Below are 21383 nucleotides of genomic sequence, written 5' to 3'. Positions count from 1 at the left end.
AAGAAGGCTGGAGGTGCTCAGTTCGAGTAGTATGGAGCTTCACCCAATCAGGGATCCAGACTCCTACTGTGTTGCTTCACCATGTATGACTTCCATTCACAAGATTATCTCATACCCAGAATTTCTTTCAGGCAGCCTGAAAGAAATCTACCATATTAAGGAGGCTTCCTGAAGCCTTATCCTGTTGGCCAAGACTTAGTCACATGAATGCACCTGGCTCAAGGAATGCTGGGAAGTGTGGTTTTTATACCAGGAAGCCATGTTTCTAAGCATTATGGAGGGAAAGGGGGGAAAATAGCTCTTGGGCAGCAGCCAGCAGTCCCAGCCACACTTAAGTGAGTGATGAATTCTTAGATTTTCTATGTATCATTATGCCACATAAAATGGAAATAATCCAGAACAATGCAAATTTTAGTTTCAAAACGCCTTATGGACTAAAGAACTGAGCAGTAGTTACACTTAACATGCTTGCTAATTTAATCCACATTTCAACCCTAGGGTGAAAGGACTATCCTTATCAACTTCTTGTGGATGAAAAAAACTGAGGCTTAAAGAAATTAGACAGCTAGGATTGAATCGAGGCAGTTTGACTTGTATGCAACAACAAATGTGCCAATGAGAGGTCGATTGTCATAGTAAGCCTTGGAGACTCAGGTACCAGATCAAAACTGAACTCAGGGCCAGTTTTTATTCTATTCTTTTTTCCCCCCAGTCTTTCATAGTCATCTTTTGGGAAATTTACCATTCAGTTGGTTTCAAATGCAGCACAACCTCTGGCTTTTAAAAAATCCCTGCTGGAATTCCACTGGGCCTAGTAGGTTCTCAGCCAGTATTTGGCCAAGTTATATGATAAGCAAGTTTTTAATCAGGGTAGTTGGGGTTTTATGGAATATGATTGTTTTGTTTTGAGAGACATGCTTTGGTTCAGTTGTCTGTTGGAATGTGTGGTGTTATGATGGGATTCTTCAGCACTTCACTTCCTATCTATACCATGAGTCTTTTATCTCCCCTTTGAGTTCCAGACTTCTTGGTTCTGCAGAATATCTTACCACATGTCAGAAGCAGACCTCATATTCTTGTCTATCAAACTCCTTTTCACCTTCTAGTTACTTCTTTGTTTTTGTAATGAAATACTCAGATCTATAACATAAGAAAAGTCTTCTATTTCCAGTTCTTTTTCACCAAATCTTATATTTCTACATCCCAGTTTCCCGCCCCCGCCCAGTCCTCCCTGCCACCACTGGTTATTTTTCTAAAACATGGGCCATACCAGTTTATACCTTCAGTGCTCTGCATCGTCTGCAGAACTAAGTTTGAACTGTTGGAAAGCATTGCAAGCCTTTTGTGATGTGACCCAATCTGCATTTCAGGTCTCTTGCCAAGTTCCAGCCCCACTGACTTCTTGCCACCCCCTGCTCCTTTCTATTAAATACTTCTGTTTATCTGCTCAAACTGTCTTCTATTCACACTCATCATTTTCTCATCTTTTCTGAATGTAGATTTAGTTCAAGGCTTATGTAAATTTTTCTTTCAAGAAGTTCCTCTCAGTTGCACAGAGAATCATGTTTTGTTTCTAGAGTAGTAAGTATATTCCTCTATATTGACAAACATTGTAGTCTGTCTTAGATTATTGGATTTTTTTGTTTAGGTTTTTTGTTTTGTTTTGTTTTTTTTGAGACAGGGTCTCACTCTGTCACCCAGGCTGGAGTGCAGTGGCGCGTTCTCGGCTAACTGCAACCTCTATCTCCCGTGTTCAAGCGATTCTCATGTCTCAGCCTCACATGTAGCTGGGATTACAGGCACGCCACCATGCCTGGCTAATTTTTGTATTTTTATTAGAAGTAGAGTATTGTCAGGTTGCCCAGGCTGGTCTCGAACTCCTGACTTCAAGTGATTTGCCTGCCTTGGCCTCCCAAAGTGCTGGGATTACAGACATGAGCCATTGCGCCCGGCCAGATTATTGTTAACTGTGAATTCTGTTCATCTTTTTCGCTCAGTTGTGAACCTACTGACTTAAAGTTTCCCCTAAGCAACTAAACATGGCAAGAATTCAATGTCTTTTTTAAATGACTTCAATTTATTTGTCTCCATTAAGAAAATAAGAACTGGCTAGGCGCTGTGGCTCATGCCTGTAATCCCAGCACTTTGGGAGGCCAAGGCCAGTGGATTGCTTGAGCCCAGGAGTTCGAGAACACTCTGGCCAACATGGTGAAACCCCATCTCTACTAAAAACACAAAAATTAGTCGGGTGTGGTGGCGGATGCCTGTAATCCCAGCTACTCAGGAGGCTGAGGCATGAGAATCGATTGAACGTGGGAGGCAGAGGTTGCAGTGAGCTGAGATCCCACTACTCCATCCTGGGTGATAGAGTGAGACTCTGTCTCAAAAAAAAAAAAAAAAAAGAAAGAAAGAAAAAGAAAGTAGGAGCACTTATCTAGGTCCAAACAGCCTCTGTGTTATTCTTCTCTTGTTGTCTCCTCACCAGCCTTCTGGCTTCTTGATTTAGACTGCAGAAAACAACAAATTATCACCTAGAAGCAATCTAGGAGCAATAGCTCTGTTTCTCATAATATTTGTGTAGTTTTAAAGCAGGGTTTCTCAACTTTGACATTATTGACATTTTAGACCAGATGATTCTTTGTTGTAGGCGCTACTCTGCGTGCGTATGTAGGGTGTTCAGCAGCATCCCTGCCGTCTACCCCCTAGATACTATACTGGAACCCTCCCTCCAATTGTTAGCAGACTTTGCCAAATATCCCAGGGCGGGGATGGGGAGTCGGGGGGGTGCTGCAAAATTGCCTGCAGTTCAGAACCACTCTTCTGAAGTATCTCTAAAAAGTGTCTCTATAGATATTCTACAACTAATACTAATACTACAACTAATACTCTTCAACTCCACTGCTTTTCTACAGTATCCACAGACTTCTCCCCTATGCTGTTCTTAGGTTTCCCGCCCTCACCTGTGAATGATTCGCTACGCTCACTCCCTTCAAAACCTGGCTCAGTTCCCATTCATCAGTAAAGCCTTCCCAGATTAGCCCTATCTGCCCTCTGTCCCTTATTATTGTGAATTGTACATCATTTTATAGCCCTCTGAACATCTGTGCTTGGTGGGATGTATTTTGATGGAAGTATATATCCTGGTAAAGTCATTTACCATGGGCCTGTTTTCCCCTCCTGTTTGCCTGACTCTCCAAGGCAGAGCTGTCTGAGCTGAATGCTTTTGTATCCTCTGTGGTACTGCATGTCCAGGGCATTCATTCATGTATTCATCATATATCATCATGGGCACTGATTATTTACAGAACACTGGGCTTAGGATTTGTGGCCTCTAAGATCTGGTTCCTTAAGGAGCTTCCATTTTAATGGGCTGATAAGACATATTTGCAAATATATATGGTACAATGCATGCTGAAAGTACTATATGGGCCAAAGCCTTGGAAGATGGGTAGGATTTCCTTGGGCAAACAATGTTAGGCAGAAGGAGGGAAAGGTTTCCTTTCCATAAACAGGTTTTTGCCTTCCAGCCTTCAGAGATGAATTCGAGAGCCTCATGTTCCTGCCTTTTCTTTTGTCACTAAGCCTCACTCACAAGCAGCTGTCTTCTCTTCCAGATACCTTCTCATAGGCTCTTCTCATGAGCAGGGGAGATATACCAGCTTCTTTATGATCTTTTGCGTTGCATGCTGCTTGGATCTGTCATCAGGTTCATTTCTGGAGAAAGCAGGCATGTGTATTTATTTGTGTGTGCACACAAATTAACTTGGTCCCAGGATTAAATGGGACCAAGTTTTGGCCTTACTCCAGTTTGAAAGAATTTTATTGTTGTTTAATCTCAGCACCCCAGTTTCCAGGGCTGCTGTATACAGATATGCAGGCTGTATACTTCACAAGCATATCTTGCAGCCATTATGGTTTCTGGCAGGCTCTTTTCTCACAAGTAACAAGGCGAGAGCTTGGGTGGACAAAGCACACCCCATCACCACTGAAGAGTGTGAACTGGTAGTGTCATTTTCATAGAATGACTATACATCTTATACTTGGGGAAAAATTCAAGCAGTCATTGATGATTCTACAAGCTGGATAGATTGGTAAAGTTGGGAAGTATCCTAGTCAGAATTATTTTTGATCATTTTAACCCTCTGGTCTGCCAGGAATAGGGAAGGTTGCAGCAGCCGGCTGATCTAGGCTATGGAACATTGTCCAAACAGTTCTTGGTTGAATAATGTTTATTCATTCACTTGTGGCAGGAAAACTCAGGCTACAAATGTGAACATGAATGCTTGTTTTAATAGATGGTGTTATTGTGCTGCAGTGTCCCTGACTTTTAGATATTTAACTCATAAAGTTTACAGCAACACTTAACCGCATCTGGATTTCACATTGAATTTGGGAAACCAAGAATCTCACTGAAATTTGCACTGACTTCCCTGTAATGGAAATTATGGCTTGGGAAAAGTTTCAAATGACATGTCTATAAACTAAGGAAAAGTTGATCCATTCAAAGGCTGGTTATGTGCAATTGTACAATTTTTTTTTTAAAGGGCCATTGCCAACAAGCATTATTTGTTTCAGCAGCTGAAGTAAACTAGCCATGAATTAAAAGTTGGTCTTTGTAAATTGTTGATGCAACAAATTCAGTCTTCAAAGTGGGATAAAAGTTGCAGCCAACAGAACTATGGGGCTTTTAAGAAAGTATAAAAAAGATTATCTATACAGAGTCCAGTGTTAGAACTGGATAGTAGCAAAGTATCTTTAGAGGATAAGCAGCATTTTTAATAGTCCAAATGCTGGCCCAATAAGACTCAGGACGCAGGGCTTCTGGTCCTAGCCCTGCCAGTACTGGGTTTGTGTAAGTAAACATGTCACTTAACTTCCCAGGCCTTGATGTGTTTGTTCCTTTGCTCGTGCCTGCCTGCCTGCCTGCCTGCCTGCCTGCCTTCCTTCCTTCCTTCCTTCCTTCCTTCCTTCCTTCCTTCCTTCCTTCTTCCCCCCATTCCTCTCTTCCTCCCTTCCTTTTTTCTGTCCTGCCCTCCCCATTTGTTTGTTCTGGTTTCTCTCATTCACGTTTAAGACTTTTCCTCCAATGTCTAGAGACAATTTCTTGACTGTTCTTGGTTCATATTTAAAGCTAAGGCAGGCTGAGCTTAGTGGCTCACAACTGTAATCCCAGCACTTTGGGAGGCCGAGGCAAGAGGATTGCTTGAGGCCAGGAGTTCAAGACCAGCCTAGGCAACATAGCAAGACCCCAACTCTAAAAAAAAAAAAGTAGAAATATTTCTCAGCTATGGTGGTGCACACCTGCAGTCCTATCTGCTCAGGAGGATGAGGCAGGAGGATCTCTTGAGCCCAGAGTTTGAGGCTGCAGTGAGCTATGGTCTGATTCCACCATTGCACTCCAGCTGAGCAATAGAGCAAGACTTTGACTCTTAAGAAAATATATCACAGCAATAAAAAGCTGCTAGGAGGCTCTGGATGGAAGCATGGATGGAGCTTGTTGACCATGCACTTAACTGTAGGGAGATTGTTTAATTAGGGAATCACCAGATGTTGGCATTGGCAGTCTTTTCTCCACACCCACTTAACTGAATCAGAGAAGAATCCTCCTGACTGGTTACCATTGTTATTGGGAGCAGTGGAGTTGGCATATTTCCATTTTAACTCCCCTATTTTCTCAGCCCTGCGCTCTCCCCTCTCCTCCCTCCACTATTGTTGGTGTCTTGCTTTAGTGTCCCTGGATAATCAACCTTTTAAACAACCCCCCTATTTTCAGGCCTGAACCTTCCCCCACTTGCCTTTTGCCATACCTGACACCTCTAAGTCTGGGGCCTATCAGGGTTTCTGCAGGGGCTTCAGATCCTGGCTGTGGGTCTCCCCCACTGCAGGTACTTGAGACTGTATCTACTCTAGGTCTTTGTCTACTCCTGTATGGGTTTTCCATTTTCCAAAACACTGGTTCAAATAACTTATTTCCTGATGCCTCTGCTGCCATTCTTCTATCCTTGGTTAGTTTTTTATTCATTCATTTCTATTTTAGTGGGGCTTTGGATGGTGAAGGAAACAAATGCCCTTGATGAAGCTGCTACCTGTAAGCAAAAGCCTTCAATTTTCTCATTATAAAAATAATGGATCAGTGTATTCATTTAGCAATTACTTTGCATCTCTTACATGCAGGGCACTGAGCTGAGTGCCAGAGAAATGAAAGAAGTTGAGACAAGTTCTTCACCTCTGAAAAGTGTGGAAAGAAGAGAGGATATGCCTGGATAACATCCCTCCAGGGGCATAATTGCAGTGCTAGCACTAGGAACACAGTGGTGCAGAGTGAGGAAGAGGAGGATGCAGCAAACTCCACACGGAATGTTGTGGAAGGCTGTGCTGAACAAAGTCTACAACTCTGTGGCTTCACAAGTTCTATAGCTGGGGGAAGGCCAAGAACGGACAGCACCCATTAGTTGTTGCTGATTCCCAAGAAAAGTGTCGTATCCAGCCCAGATCTTCAAAATTACTCATCTGGCTGGGTGGGCATTTGCCTTCCCAGGGTCTTCCAACACTGCAAATCCCCCACTACCTTCCCACCCACATCCTCTCAGGCCTCCCACTGTTGCTGTACACAGTTAAAAAAGAACCTGGTGTTTGGAGGATATCGAATTTGAACAAGTTCTCAAACGGCGTGATATCACATCTTCCCCACACTGCTACCTCCCAGCCTGCGAATAGCACATTGCCCTTAGAGGCCTCCCTAGTTTTGTTGAGACATTGTGTGGCTGGTTTCTGACTTTTTTACATTATAAGTAATCCAGGTTATAAAATGTAGACCAGCCAAAGCCCAAGAGCTCATTAATTAGCCTCACTTGACCAGGCAAATAACCCTGATAGAGTTTTCGTTTAGACTTGACAAGAGCACTGCAAAAGGCTATTCTTCAGAACCGTGGCAATCCTGATGCTTGATGGCCATTGGTTCCAGTGCTGGAGACAACAAAGCCGATCAACGTGGGCTTCACAGAGACAATAAGGTGGTCTGTGGTGTTTGCCTTTCCTTGGTCACGTTGCAGTTCCAGTTCCTACTGAGAAAGGTCTGAATGCTGTCCTTTCCTTATTTCTGCTATCTGCCTTGCTGTTTCCTTGCCACTTGAGAAGCAATGGGAGCTAGTGCTGTGACCCCCAGCCCTTAGCAACGTAATTGAGTCTGTAAAACCATAAGTTACTAGGACCACAGGAGCTACAGAAAGCTTTCAATTTGTACCTGTGTCTAGTGTTACATAGCCAAGTCCTTACAATAGAGCTGTGCATTCAGAATCTCATCCCCTGAAATAAAGATAGACACATTGCCATCTAATGTCAAGAATGCTATGTTTTAGAAACTTTGAAGTAAGCTAGTGTAGGTGTTTATCACTTGGGTATTTTAAAATATATTTTAATATGTGAATTATTTTATCCTCCAGTCAACCTGAAATCTGTGAGTATGCAAGGGACTGCGCAAGGAGTAGTCTAGGGCGGAAAACAGTGTCATAATCTCTGTCGGTGCTGTGTTTGGCCCTACCCTGCCCTGCTAAAAAAAAGTTGAAGTTTTGAGTTTATCTTCCTGTCACTTCTTAGTGATATGAAAGTGGTCGAATGTTGTTATGTGGCTGTTGACAGCAATGTTATAGAAATGCTTACTCTCTTGCCAAATTGCAAGCTTAAGGAGCCTCATGTGGCTATGAAAAAACCAAGTGCTTTTATTCCATAGACCATTTGCTGAGGTGGATTATATCTCTGGGCAATTGTAGCCAATGTTCTAGTTCCAGATTTTTATCGGCACCATAAATGTGTGCCATGGCCATCTCATTTCATATTATATTCCTTAGTGTAGCGATTTATCATGTTCAAAAAATATCTGAACAATGTGGCATGGTATAAGGAAGTTCTTCCTGTTGGATTTAGTAATGTCTAATGAATAGTGTTACTCTTTCCAGTTTGTTCTGATTGTATCCTTTCTGCCCTCATATAATCCTCATGAGGAGTATGTCATTGTGCAGGATGTGGGGATCTGTCCTGCTCTGAAAATCATACTCTCTTGTCTCTCTCCTATCCTGTGGAGAGTTTTTAGCATCAGACAGTTACATTTCTGTCAGGGAGGGAGAAATAGTGAAGGCAGCTATTACACTTTTACTGAATGTGAAGTGCTCAACAGCATAATTAAATCCATAAAATGGTGAGTCATAATCCCCACACACCAGCCAGCCAGGAAGCAAGTGACAGAACCGACATTTATTTGTGACCAGCAGCTGATTTCACTCCTCCGGTAGCACTGGTGCAGGCCTCTCCTGATTTGTGGGCACCAAGTGCCTAATTTCATTTTAAGATTTCAGCGCTTTAATGGATATTCTAAAGGTTGCCCAAGGAAACATTGGTTTGAAAAGGAGATTTGGGGACCTGGTGGATGTCTGTCCAGAAGTTCTGCTGTCTTGTTGGTTACCAGAGTACATTCTAGAAAAAGTAGAATCCTACCTGAGGTGCTTCCAAATGGTTTTGTGTGTGTGTGTGTGTGTGTTTTTGTGTGTGTATGATGGAGAGGGTGGTGTTTGGAAGCTTCCAGAAGTCTGTTTCCCACTTAGAATTTGAGGATATGTGAGCCTAAGTCTAGAATAGGTTATGAAAGATGATGAAGCAAATTAAGAAAACAAAACTTTAAAACCTTGCTTTGCAAATAAAGTGCTAAACATTCTTGATTTTTTGTAAATCAAGATTACAAGATGCAGTTTGTGTGATCAGCAGGAGCTGACGCCATTTATTTGAGCAACAAAATTGTAGACATTTATATAAGATACTTCCTTCCCATTTCCCAAAGAGATTCTAGAGCTTGAAGAAGGAAAAGGATAATATAAATATATCTTTGTACACATACACACGGGAAAAAATAAAAATCAAGGTAGTCTGGAGAGGTAATATTTAGAACATTTTAGAAATTATATAATTTGGGAACAAAGGAAATCTTTAGAAGATGGTTTGTGGGAATATTGTTACGTTGGGGAATGTCAGTTACAGGAATGAAGACAAGCAAATGATTATAAAAATGTTTATGGGCCTCTTTTCCCCTTTATACACAAATTTTAGACTCCTAACGGTGCCCTTTTCTTTCAAAATAATACACCTTATTAAATCATGCACCAGATATCTCTTTGAGTCTCAAAAGCAAAGCCCTTTGATCGTCAGTACCTAAACTTGAGGTGAAACCATTTTGTGAGCACTTGAGAAATTTTCTACATTGCCCTGTTCTTTCTTACCTTCCTCCTTTCTTTTCATTTTCATGATTTTTATCTCTAATTTCTTGTTTCTTACCTCGTTAAGCACCTAGAAAGACCCTGTAGGATTAGCATGTCAGTCACCATTTGCACAAATTGCCCACCCAGCATACCAATGTGCCATTTCTTTGGACAAAACACCTTTCCTTGTTGAACATTGTTCTACTGTCTCCTCCAGCAAGTATCTTCCTGTCAGAAGCATGGATATATGTTGGGATTACAGCAAATTTAAATGAGTGTGAGTAAGAGTTACGTTTGAAAACTGCGTTTCCCTGTGAAGAGTGGTTTTTTTGTTATTTAGAGAACCACTCCTTTTATCCCTAGGCCAGAGATCGAGGAATAGCCTCAGTTGCATGTGTACCGAGGAAGCGCAGAGCTACTGATCTGTTCTCATTTGCAGTGCCAAAACCTTCAGACCCGACTTGATGGAGCCATTCAGAGAATCTTTGTCTCTTGTTTCAGAATTTGGCTTTCAAGGACCTGCAGTGGCAAAGACCCAGGAGGCAGGATTTCTGAATAGTGTGTCCCTGAAATTCTTGGCATAGAAAAAACAATAAAGTGAACATGAGATTCTTAATTTTAACACCACGAATAAAACTGGTACTACTGTCCAGTTTTAGTCTGGGAGTTAAAAGCATTGTAAATTGATTTTTATGCTGTCATTGTTGCCACCCGTGTTCTCTGCCACTGTATCTGCTTCCCTCCCCCCATCACCTGTTAATGCACTTTGGAGTTAGTGGACATAGCTTACATCTACCATGTGCAGTAAACACTTCCTGTGCAAAGGTGCTGGAAACAACATCTGTCTTTACATCAAAGAAGGGGTTACTGCCAAGTGCACCTGGAAGGTTTCTAATAATGAGATAGTTTTAAGTGAGTTTATAATGAAAAGAAATCTGTGTGAAATCTATGAAACTTTTTCTAAGAAAATTAAAATTGTGTGCTCATTTTCTTCCTTGTATGTCCTTATTACATAAACATTGTTTATACATGTATTTATACAGTCATTTCTCTATGTGAGAAGTTTGAGAATACATTTCTGGCTATGAAAAAAGTACCTTTTTGGTGCTGTGTTGGAGAAGCACCATTATAAAGCGTTGCTATGGTGTTGAATTCTGTCTCTTTGAGGGGAAAAGTCCTCTGGTGAATGTAGTGTTTGTTGACTCTGAACCAGTATGAGAATTTCTGATTGAGAGTCTAGAAAAGTTATAATAAACTCATTATACATTTTAAAAAGAGAAGAACTGCCCTTCAAAATATGAATCCAAATGCAGAAAAGTGTTCCGTGAACAAGAACAATACTCAGTAGGTTTTCAAATTGATGGAGCTTTCCAATGGAAACTAATTTGTTCCAGCATTGAAGTGAGCATAATTAACAGAGACTTTCTTTCTTAGGCCAATGAACCACCAAAAACCATGCCAACATTGTAACTGTAAGCAGTGAAAACCAATATTTATAAGGGGGATTGTGCAAGAGTTTGTGTGACAGATGGACATTTTATCACTGTTGATGTTTGGAATTCCCTTGAAAAGTAATGCAATATCTTGTTATTTATGAATGAATGAACAAATGATTGTGCTTTGCCGACTCAGTTTTCTTTAAAAAGTGGTGTACTAAATTAATCTTTTTCTCTGCTTAGCCTCTGTTACTTTGTGTTAGGTAGCCTCATATATTCTGATGCAAAATCTAAAAAAAATCGTAATTGTGTTTTTATTACAGATACAGATCCACGGGTTTTAGAAAAACAAGAATTACAGCAGCCAACCTATGTTGCCCTGAGTTACATAAATAGGTAAGCCATTTCCAGAATTTATTATAACAACCTTATATCTGCTGCTTATTGACTTTTTAAACACATCTGTTTTAACAGAGTGGAAAAATGTTTTCAGTCTTAAAATATTTGCATGAAACTATTTAAAAGCAACCTGTATATGGAATGCTCTTGTTTCTTTGTTAGGGAGAAGTCGAATTGTAATGCTCTGTGCATATGCTGCAAACATGACTGATTTATAAGCTCATTTTGGAAGTACTTTATATGCAGAGTTAGAATATGCTCTTTTGACTTCATAGGGCAGTTTGGGAGATTAATGGATTTATGTTCGAGTGAACCTTTTAAATCCTGAGGTGAAGAAGTACTTTATGAATTCAAAACATTGTTGTAATATCAGAATATAATAAATTGAAATAATTTAATATCAGAAAGTTATTTAGTAGCAGCTCATCTTTTAGTAAAAACATTCTCAACAACTGACCCCAACTGTAGAGTAACTTGAGTTTTTACTTAAACTGAACATGTGAGCCCAACTTCAGAGCACCATTTCAAACTTGATATATCAGGTCTAAAAGAGGACTTAGTGTTTCAGCCAACTCAAATAATTAAGGAGACAGTAATATTTGGAGAGAAACTGAAATCAGCTTAGGTTAAGAAAACACACAGTCCCAAAGCAAAAAAGACAAAGTAAAAGCAAAACTAGTTTTTAATGAGAATGAGAAACTCTCTGCTCATAATTCAGGGAATGAATTTCTACTGATAGGTCTTTTTATAGAAGGTGAGGAGTGTTTTTAGTCTCTTGGTACCAGAGTTGAGGTTCAGGGTCTGAAGTGGAAAGCTGGGAATGAATTATCTGTACTGTTTCATTTGAGTGCCTTTTTAGAAAACTTAATTGATTCTTGCCCAGATAGTGCTGTGAATTAGAGACACCTGTTGTTCAGTTTCAGGTTCTTCTATGAAACATGTTTTTAAAAGGATTTATTGACATAAACATCTATTTCCATACCTCCCTTGGATTTCTTGCTTATCAGCCTTCCCAAGAAGTGAGATGGAATATCTCCAGTTTTTCATTACCAATAATATTTGACATGTGTTAAATAGAACACCTTCAAAATTACATCAAATGAAAATAAAGACATACACTTTTCTGGGTTTCTTACAGAGCCAGTATTGTTTTCTGTAATTAGCAAGGGTTTTGAAATTCTTTAATTATATATTGAAGTTATATGAATTAATATAACTAATAATATTGGCCTACTAATATTGGAGAATAGGATGAACAGGCATATAGATTAATTATGGTATTGAATAGGACTTCTAATAGTGTGGCTGTCACTTTGGGTAAAATATGTCACCTATGTATATACAAATTTGTGTAATACTAAGCCATATTCTAATAAGAATCTATGAAATTTTCACCTTCATTATTTGTATTTATATTGTCAGCCATGTTGGACAGCAGGTACCTACTAATTATATAGGAGTTCTTTTTTTTTTTATACTTTAAGTTCTAGGGTACATGTGCACAACGTGCAGGTTTGTTACATATGTATACATGTGCCATGTTGGTGTGCTGCACCCGTTAACTGGTCATTTACATTAGGTATATCTCCTAATGCTATCCCTCCCACCTCCCTCCACCTCGTGACAGGCCCTGGTGTGTGATGTTCCCCACCCTGTGTCCAAGTGTTCTCATTGTTCAATTCCCACCTATGAGTGAGAATATGCGGTGTTTGGTTTTCTGTCCTTGCAATAGTTTGCTCAGAATGATGGTTTCCAGCTTCATCCATGTCTCTACAAAGGACATGAACTCATCATTTTTTATGGCTGCATAGTATTCCATGGTGTATATGTGCCACATTTTCTTAATCCAGTCTATCACTGATGGACATTTGGGTTGGTTCCAAGTCTTTGCTATTGTGAATCGTGCCACAATAAACATACATGTGCATGTGTCTTTATAGCAGCATGATTTATAAGCCTTTGGGTATATGCCCAGTAATAGGATGGCTGGGTCAAATGGTATTTCTAGTTCTAGATCCTTGAGGAATCGCCACACTGTCTTCCACAATGGTTGAACTAGTTTACAGTCCCACCAACAGTGTAAAAGTGTTCCTATTTCTCCACATCCTCTCCAGCACCTGTTGTTTCCTGACTTTTTGATGATTGCCATTCTAACTGGTGTGAGATGGTACCTCATTGTGGTTTTGATTTGCATTTCTCTGATGGCCAGTGACGATGAGCATTTTTTCATGTGTCTGTTGGCTGCATAAATGTCTTCTTTTGAGAAGCGTCTGTTCATACCCTTTGCCCACTTTTTGATAGGGTTGTTTGATTTTTTTCTTGTAAATTTGTTTAAGTTCTTTGTAGATTCTGGATATTAGCCCTTTGTCAGATGGGTAGATTGTAAAAATTTTCTCCCATTCTGTAGGTTGCCTGTTCACTCTGATGGTAGTTTCTTTTGCTGTGCAGAAGCTCTTTAGTTTAATTAGATCCCATTTTTGTCTTTTGTTGCCATTGCTTTTGGTGTTTTAGTCATGAAGTCCTTGTCCATGCCTATGGCCTGAATGCTATTGCCCAGGTTTCTTTCTAGGGTTTTTATGGTTTTAGGTCTAACATTTAAGTCTTTAATCCATCTTGAATTAATTTTTGTATAAGGTATAAGGAAGGGATCCAATTTCAGCTTTCTACATATGGCTAGCCAGTTTTCCCAGCACCATTTATTAAATAGGGAATCCTTTCCCCATTTCTTGTATTTGTCAGGTTTGTCAAAGATCAGATGGTTGTAGATGTGTGGTATTATTTCTGAGGGCTCTGTTCTGTTCCGTTGGTCTATATCTCTGTTTTGGTACCAGTACCATGCTGTTTTGGTTACTGTAGCCTTGTAGTATAGTTTGAAGTCAGGAAGCATGATGCCTCCAGCTTTGTGGTTTTGGCTTAGGATTGACTTGGCAATGCAGGCTCTTTTTTGGTTCCATATGAACTTTTTTTTTTTTTTTTTTTACAGAGATTCTTTTTAATTTAAAAAATTTACAACATAAAAGAATTATATTACAATCCCATCATACAACTACTGACATTTTTCTATTGTTCTTTCCACACTTGAAACACACGTGTTCCATGCATTTTTAGAAAGTTGTAAAAATAGTATGTATGCAATTTTACATTCTACCAGAAATAAAACAGTATAATGAAAATAACAATAGATTCAAACAATGATATGCTATTTTTTTACCTATGACATTGGCAAGGTCTTTTAAAAAAATCACAATAACCAATGCTGGAGAGATCATGGGGAAATAGCCACTCAAGTGTTACTCATGAGAGTGTACATATGTGTAACTTCACTTGGAGGGCAATTTGGTGATACATTTAAAAGTTTTGGCCAGGTTTGGTGGTGTACACCTGTATCCCCAGCTACACGAGGAGGCTAAAGCGGGAGCATGGTTTGAGCCCAGGAGTTTGAGGCTGCAGTGAGCTACGATCGCACCACTGCACTTCAGCCTGGGTAATGGGGGGAGACACTGTCTCAAAAAAAAAAAAAATTTACAATTTAACCTAAGGGGAAAAAATGTAGAGATGTGGGTACAGATTTGTATAAAGGCTGGTTGTCAAAGCCTTACTTATGCTAAAAAATAGACCTAACCTAAATATCCAACAGGGATTGTTTAAATGAATTATGATTCAACCATCCACAGAGATTAGAATCATGCTCTTTTTTTTTTTTTTTCAGTATTTATTGATCATTCTTGGGTGTTTCTCGGAGAGGGGGATTTGGCAGGGTCATAGGACAATAGTGGAGGGAAGGTCAGCAGATAAACATGTGAACAAGGGTCTCTGGTTTTCCTAGGCAGAGGACCCTGCAGCCTTCTGCAGTGTTTGTGTCCCTGGGTACTTGAGATTAGGGAGTGGTGATGACTCTTAACGAGCATGCTGCCTTCAAGCCTCTGTTTAACAAAGCACATCTTGCACCACCCTTAATCCATTTAACCCTGAGTTGACACAGCACATGTTTCAGAGAGCATGGGGTTGGGGGTAAGGTTATAGATTAACAGCATCCCAAGGCAGAAGAATTTTTCTTAGTATAGAACAAAATAGAGTCTCCTATGTCTACTTCTTTCTACACAGACACAGTAACAATCTGATCTCTCTTTCTTTTCCCATTTCTCCCTTTTCTATTTGACAAAACTGCCATCGTCATCATGGCCCATTCTCAATGAGCTGTTGGGTACACCTCCCAGACGGGGTGGCGGCCGGGCAGAGGGGCTCCTCACTTCCCAGATGGGGCAGCCGGGCAGAGGCGCCCCCCACCTCCCAAATGGGGTGGCTGGCCGGGCGGGGGCTGCCCCCCACCTCCCTCCCGGACGGGGCGGCTGGCCGGGCGGGGGCTGCCCCCCACCTCCCTCCCGGATGGGGCGGCTGGCCGGGTGGGGGCTGCCCCCCACCTCCCCCCCGGACGGGGTGGCTGGCCGGGCGGGGGCTGCCCCCCACCTCCCTCCCGGACGGGGTGGCTGGCCGGGCGGGGGCTGCCCCCCACCTCCCGGACTGGGTGGCTGGCCGGGCGGGGGCTGCCCCCAACCTCCTGGACGGGGCGGCTGCCAGGCGGAGATGCTCCTCACTTCCCAGATGGGGCAGCTGCTGGGCAGAGGCGCTCCTCACTTCCCAGACGGGGTGGCTGCCCAGGCAGAGGGGCTCCTCACTTCTCAGATGGGGCGGCCGGGCAGAGACGCTCCTCACCTCCCAGATGGGGTGGCGGTCAGGCAGAGACACTCCTCAGATCCCAGACGGGGTCGCGGCCGGGCAGAGGCGCTCCTCACATCCCAGACGGGGCGTCGGGGCAGAGGCGCTCCCCACATCTCAGACGATGGGCGGCCGGGCAGAGACGCTCCTCACTTCCTAGATGGGATGGCAGCCGGGAAGAGGTGCTCCTCACTTTCCAGACTGGGCGGCCAGGCAGAGGGGCTCCTCACATCCCAGACGATGGGTGGCCAGGCAGAGACACTCCTCACTTCCCAGATGGGGTGGCGGCTGGGCAGAGGCTGCAATCTCGGCACTTTGGGAGGCCAAGGCAGGCGGCTGGGAGGTGGAGGTTGTAGCGAGCCGAGATCACGCCACTGCACTCCAGCCTGGGCACCATTGAGCACTGAGTGAGCGAGACTCTGTCTGCAATCCTGGCACCTCGGGAGGCCCAGGCGGGCAGATCACTCACAGTCAGGAGCTGGAGACCAGCCCGGCCAACACGGCGAAACCCCGTCTCCACCAAAAAATACAAAAACCAATCAGGCATGGCGGCGCGCACCTGCAATCCCAGGCACTGGGCAGGCTGAGGCAGGAGAATCAGGCAGGGAGGTTGCAGTGAGCCGAGATGGCGGCAGTACAGTCCAGCCTCAGCTCGGCATCAGAGGGAGACTGTGGAAAGTGGGAGATGGAGAGGGAGGGGGAGGGGAAGGGGGAGGGAGAGCGAGAGCCCATATGAACTTTAGTTTTTTCCAATTCTTTGAAGAAAGTCATTGGTAGCTTGATGAGGATGGCATTGAATCTATAAATTACCTTTGGCAGTATGGCCATTTTCACAATATTGATTCTTCCTATCCATGAGCATGGAATGTTCTTCCATTTGTTTGTGTCCTCTTTTATTTCATTGAGCAGTGGTTTGTAGTTCTCCTTGAAGAGGTCCTTCACATCCCTTGTAAGTTGTATTCCTAGGTATTTTATTCTCCTTGAAGCAATTGTGAATGGGAGTTCACTCATGATTTGGCTCTCTGTCTGTCTGTTATTGGTGTATAGGAATGCTTGTGATTTTTGCACATTGATTTTGTATCCTGAGACTTTGCTGAAGTTGCTTATCAGCTTAAGGAGATTTTGGGCTGAGACGATGGGGTTTTCTAAATATACAATCATGTCATCTGCAAACAGGGACAATTTGACATCCTCTTTTCCTAATTGAATACCCTTTATTTCTTTCTCTTGCCTGATTGCCCTGGCCAGAACTTCGAACACTATGTTGAATAGGAGTGGTGAGAGAGAGCATCCCTGTCTTGTGCCAGTTTTCAAAGGGAATGCTTCCAGTTTTTGCCCATTCAGTATGATATTGGCTGTGGGTTTGTCATAAATAGCTCTTATTATTTTGAGATATGTCAGATATGTCCCATCAATACCTAGTTTATTGAGAGTTTTTAGCATGAAGCGTTGTTGAATTTTGTCAAAGGCCTTTTCTGCATCTATTGAGATAATCATGTGGTTTTTGTCTTTGGTTCTGTTTATATGATGGATTACGTTTATTGATTTGCGTATGTTGAACCAGCCTTGCATCCCAGGGATGAAGCCAACTTGATGGTGGTGGATAAGCTTTTTGATGTGCTGCTGGATTTGGTTTGCCAGTATTTTATTGAGGATTTTTGCATCGATGTTCATCAGGGATATTGGTCTAAAATTCTCTTTTTTTGTTGTGTCTCTGCCAGGCTTTGATATCAGGATGATGCTGGCCTCATAAAATGAATTAGGGAGGATTCCCTCTTTTTCTATTGATTGGAATAGTTTCAGAAGGAATGGTACCAGCTCCTCTTTGTACCTCTGGTAGAATTCAGCTGTGAATCTGTCTGGTCCTGGAGTTTTTTTGGTTGGTAGACTATTTATTATTGCCTCAATTTCAGAACCTGTTATTGGTCTATTCACAGATTCAACTTCTTCCTGGTTTAGTCTTGGGAGGGTGTATATGTCCAGGAATTTATCCATTTCTTCTAGGTTTTCTAGTTTATTTGCGTAGAGGTGTTTATAGTATTCTCTGATGGTAGTTTGTATTTCTGTGGGATCGGTGGTGATATTCCCTTTATCATTATTTATTGCATCTATTTGATTCTTCTCTCTTTTCTTCTTTATTAGTCTTGCTAGCAGTCTATCAATTTTGTTGATCTTTTCAAAAAACCAGCTCCTGGATTCATTGATTTTTTTGAAGGGTTTTTGTGTCTCTATCTTCTTCAGTTCTGCTCTGATCTTAGTTATTTCTTGTCTTCTGCTAGCTTTTGAATGTGTTTGCTCTTGCTTCTCTAGTTCTTTTAATTGTGATGTTAGGGTGTCAATTTTAGATCTTTCCTGCTTTCTCTTGTGGGCATTTAGTGCTATAAATTTCCCTCTAAACACTGCTTTAAATGTATCCCAGAGATTCTGGTATGTTGTGTCTTTGTTCTCATTGGTTTCAAAGAACATCTTTATTTCTGCCTTCGTTTTGTTGTGTACCCAGTAGTCATTTAGGAGCAGATTGTTCAGTTTCCATGTAGTTGAGTGGTTTTGAGTGAGTTTCTTAATGCTGAGTTCTAGTTTGATTGCACTGTGGTCTGAGAGACAGTTTGTTATAATTTCTGTTCTTTTACGTTTGCTGAGGATTGCTTTACTTCCAACTATGTGGTCAATTTTGGAATAAGTGCGATGTAATGCTGAGAAGAATGTATATTCTGCTGATTTGGGGTGGAGAGTTCTGTAGATGTCTATTAGGTCCACTTGGTGCAGAGCTGAGTTCAATTCCTGGATATCCTTGTTAACTTTCTGTATAGTTGATCTGTCTAATGTTGACAGTGGGGTGTTAAAGTCTCCCATTATTATTGTGTGGGAGTCTAAGTCTCTTTGTAGGTCTCTAAGGACTTGCTTTATGAATCTGGTGATCCTGTATTGGGTGCATATATATTTAGGATAGTTAGCTCTTCTTGTTGAATTGATCCCTTTACCATTATGTAATGGCCTTCTTTGTCTCTTTTGATCTTTGTTGGTTTAAAGTCTATTTTATCAGAGACTAGGATTGCAACCCCTGCTTTTTTTTTTTCTTTTCCATTTGCTTGGTAGATCTTCCTCCATCCCTTTATTTTGAGCCTATGTGTGTCTCTGCACGTGAGATGGGTCTCCTGAATACAACACACTGATGGGTCTTGACTTTTAATCCAATTTACCAGTCTGTGTCTTTTAATTGGAGCATTTAGCCCATTTACAGTTAAGGTTAATACTGTTATGTGTGAATTTGATCCTGTCGTTATGATGTTAGCTGGTTATTTTGCTTGTTAGTTGATGCAGTTTCTTCCTGGCCTTGATGGTCTTTACAATTTGGCATGTTTTTGCAGTGGCTGGTACTGGTTGTTCCTTTCCATGTTTAGTGCTTCCTTCAGGAGCTCTTGTAAGGCAGGCCTGGTGGTGACAAAATCTCTCAGCATTTGCTTGTCTGTAAAGGATTTTATTTCTCCTTCACTTATGAAGCTTACTTTGGCTGGCTATGAAATTCTGGGTTGAAAATCCTTTTCTTTAAGAATGTTAAATATTGGCCCCCACTCTCTTCTGGCTTGCAGAGTTTCTGCTGAGAGATCAGCTGTTAGTCTGATGGGCTTCCCGTTGTGGGTAACCCGACCTTTCTCTCTGGCTGCCCTTACTATTTTTTCCTTTATTTCAACTTTTGTGAATCTGACAATTATGTGTCTTGGAGTTGCTTTTCTCGAGGAGTATCTTTGTGGCGTTCTCTGTATTTCCTGAATTTGAATGTTGGCCTGCCTTGGTAGTTGGGGAAGTTCTCCTGGATAATATCCTGCAGAGTATTTTCCAATTTGGTTCTATTCTCCCTGTCACTTTCAGGTACACCAATCAGACGTAGATTTGGTCTTTTCACATAGTCCCATATTTTTTGGAGGCTTTGGTTCGTTTCTTTTTACTCTTTTTTCTCTAAACTTCTCTTCTCGCTTCATTTCATTCATTTGATCTTCAATCACTGATACCCTTTCTTCCAGTTGATCGAATCAGCTACTGAAGCTTGTGCATTCATCACGTAGTTCTCGTACCATGGTTTTCAGCTCCATCAGGTCATTTAAGCCTTTCTCTACACTGTTTATTCTAGTTAGCCATTGGTCTAATCTTTTTTTCAAGGGTTTTAGCTTCTTTGCAATGGGTTCGAACATCTTCCTTTAGCTCGGAGAAGTTTGTTATTACGGGTCATCTGAAGCCTTCTTCTCTCAACTCGTCAAAGTCATTCTCCATCCAGCTTTGTTCCATTGCTGGCAAGGAGCTGCGTTCCTTTGAAGGAGAAGAGGAGCTCTGATTTTTAGAATTTTCAGCTTTTCTGCTCTGGTTTCTCCCCATCTTTGTGGTTTTATCTATCTTTGGTCTTTGACGATGGTGACGTACAGATGGGGTTTTGGTGTGGATGTCCTTTCTGTTTGTTAGTTTTCCTTCTAACAGTCAGGACCCTCAGCTGCAGGTCTGTTGGAGTTTGCTGGAGGTCCACTCCAGACCCTGTTTGCCTAGGTATCACCAGCGGACGCTGCAGAACAGCAAATATTGCAGGACGGCAGATGTTGCTGCCTGATCCTTCCTCTGGAAGCTTCATCTCAGAGGTGTATGAGGTGTCACTTGGCCCCTACTGGGAGGTGTCTCCCAGTTAGGATACTCGGGGGTCAGGGACCCATTTGAGGAGGGAGTCTGTCCATTCTCAGATCTTAAACTCCGTGCCGGGAGAACCGCTACTCTCTTCAAAGCTGTCAGACAGGGATGTTTAAGTCTGCAGAAGTTTTTGCTGCCTTTTATTCAGCTGTGCCCTGTCCCCAGAGTTGTAGTCTACAGAGGCAGGCGGGCCTCCTTGAGCTGTGGTGGCCTCCACCGAGTTCGAGCTTCCTAGCCATTTTGTTTACCTACTCAAGCCTCAGCAGTGGTGGACGCCCCTCCCCCAGCCTCGCTGCCGCCTTGCTGTTCGATCTCAGACGGCTGTGCTAGCAGTGAGTGAGGCTCCATGGGTGTGGGACCCTCTGAGCCAGGTGCGGGATATAATCTCCTGGTGTGCTGTGTTGCTAAGGCTGTTGGAAAAGTGCAGTATTAGGATGGGAGTGTCCCAATTTTCCAGGTACCATCTGTCATGGCTTCCCTTTGCTAGGAAAGGGAATTCCCCAACCCCTTGCGCTTCCCGGGTGTGGTGATGCCCCGCCCTGCTCCGTGGGCTGCACCCACTGTCTGGCAAGCCCCAGTAAGATGAACCCAGTACCTCAGTTGGAAATGCAGAAACCACCCATGTTCTGCATCGCTCACACTGGGAGCTGCAGACTGGAGCAGTTCCTATTCGGCCATCTTGGAACCTCCTCTATATAGGAGTTATACTCACTAAAGTAACAAATATTTTGCCAAGCATGGTTTGGGGCTACAAAAGAAGTCAAAGAATAGGGATGGGGCCACATACAAAAACCACCAGAGAACTTGAATCAAGTGCAGTGGTTTGGCATAAACTGTCAGTAGGATGTGCTGGAATTCTAGAGTCAGGGCATGATCAGTGGGTGTGAAATTTCTTGGATAAGTCATCTTGGAGAAA

At 42.2% G+C, this 21383-nt stretch overlaps 1 protein-coding gene across 1 annotated transcript in view; it reads left to right on the top strand.

Moving 5' to 3' along the window:
• Positions 1 to 21383, top strand: part of JAZF1 (JAZF zinc finger 1) — a 349829-nt gene that overhangs the window by 176604 nt on the left and 151842 nt on the right. Inside the window, exon 2 of the mRNA XM_034963845.2 lies at positions 11005 to 11077. Within this exon, the coding sequence (XP_034819736.1) occupies positions 11005 to 11077 (73 nt within the window). The remainder of the gene's footprint in view (positions 1 to 11004; positions 11078 to 21383) is intronic.

Source organism: Pan paniscus, chromosome 6 (genome assembly GCF_029289425.2).
Source record: "Pan paniscus chromosome 6, NHGRI_mPanPan1-v2.0_pri, whole genome shotgun sequence".
NCBI classification, from domain to species: domain Eukaryota; kingdom Metazoa; phylum Chordata; class Mammalia; order Primates; family Hominidae; genus Pan; species Pan paniscus.
This window is presented reverse-complemented; position numbering and strand designations above follow the sequence as displayed.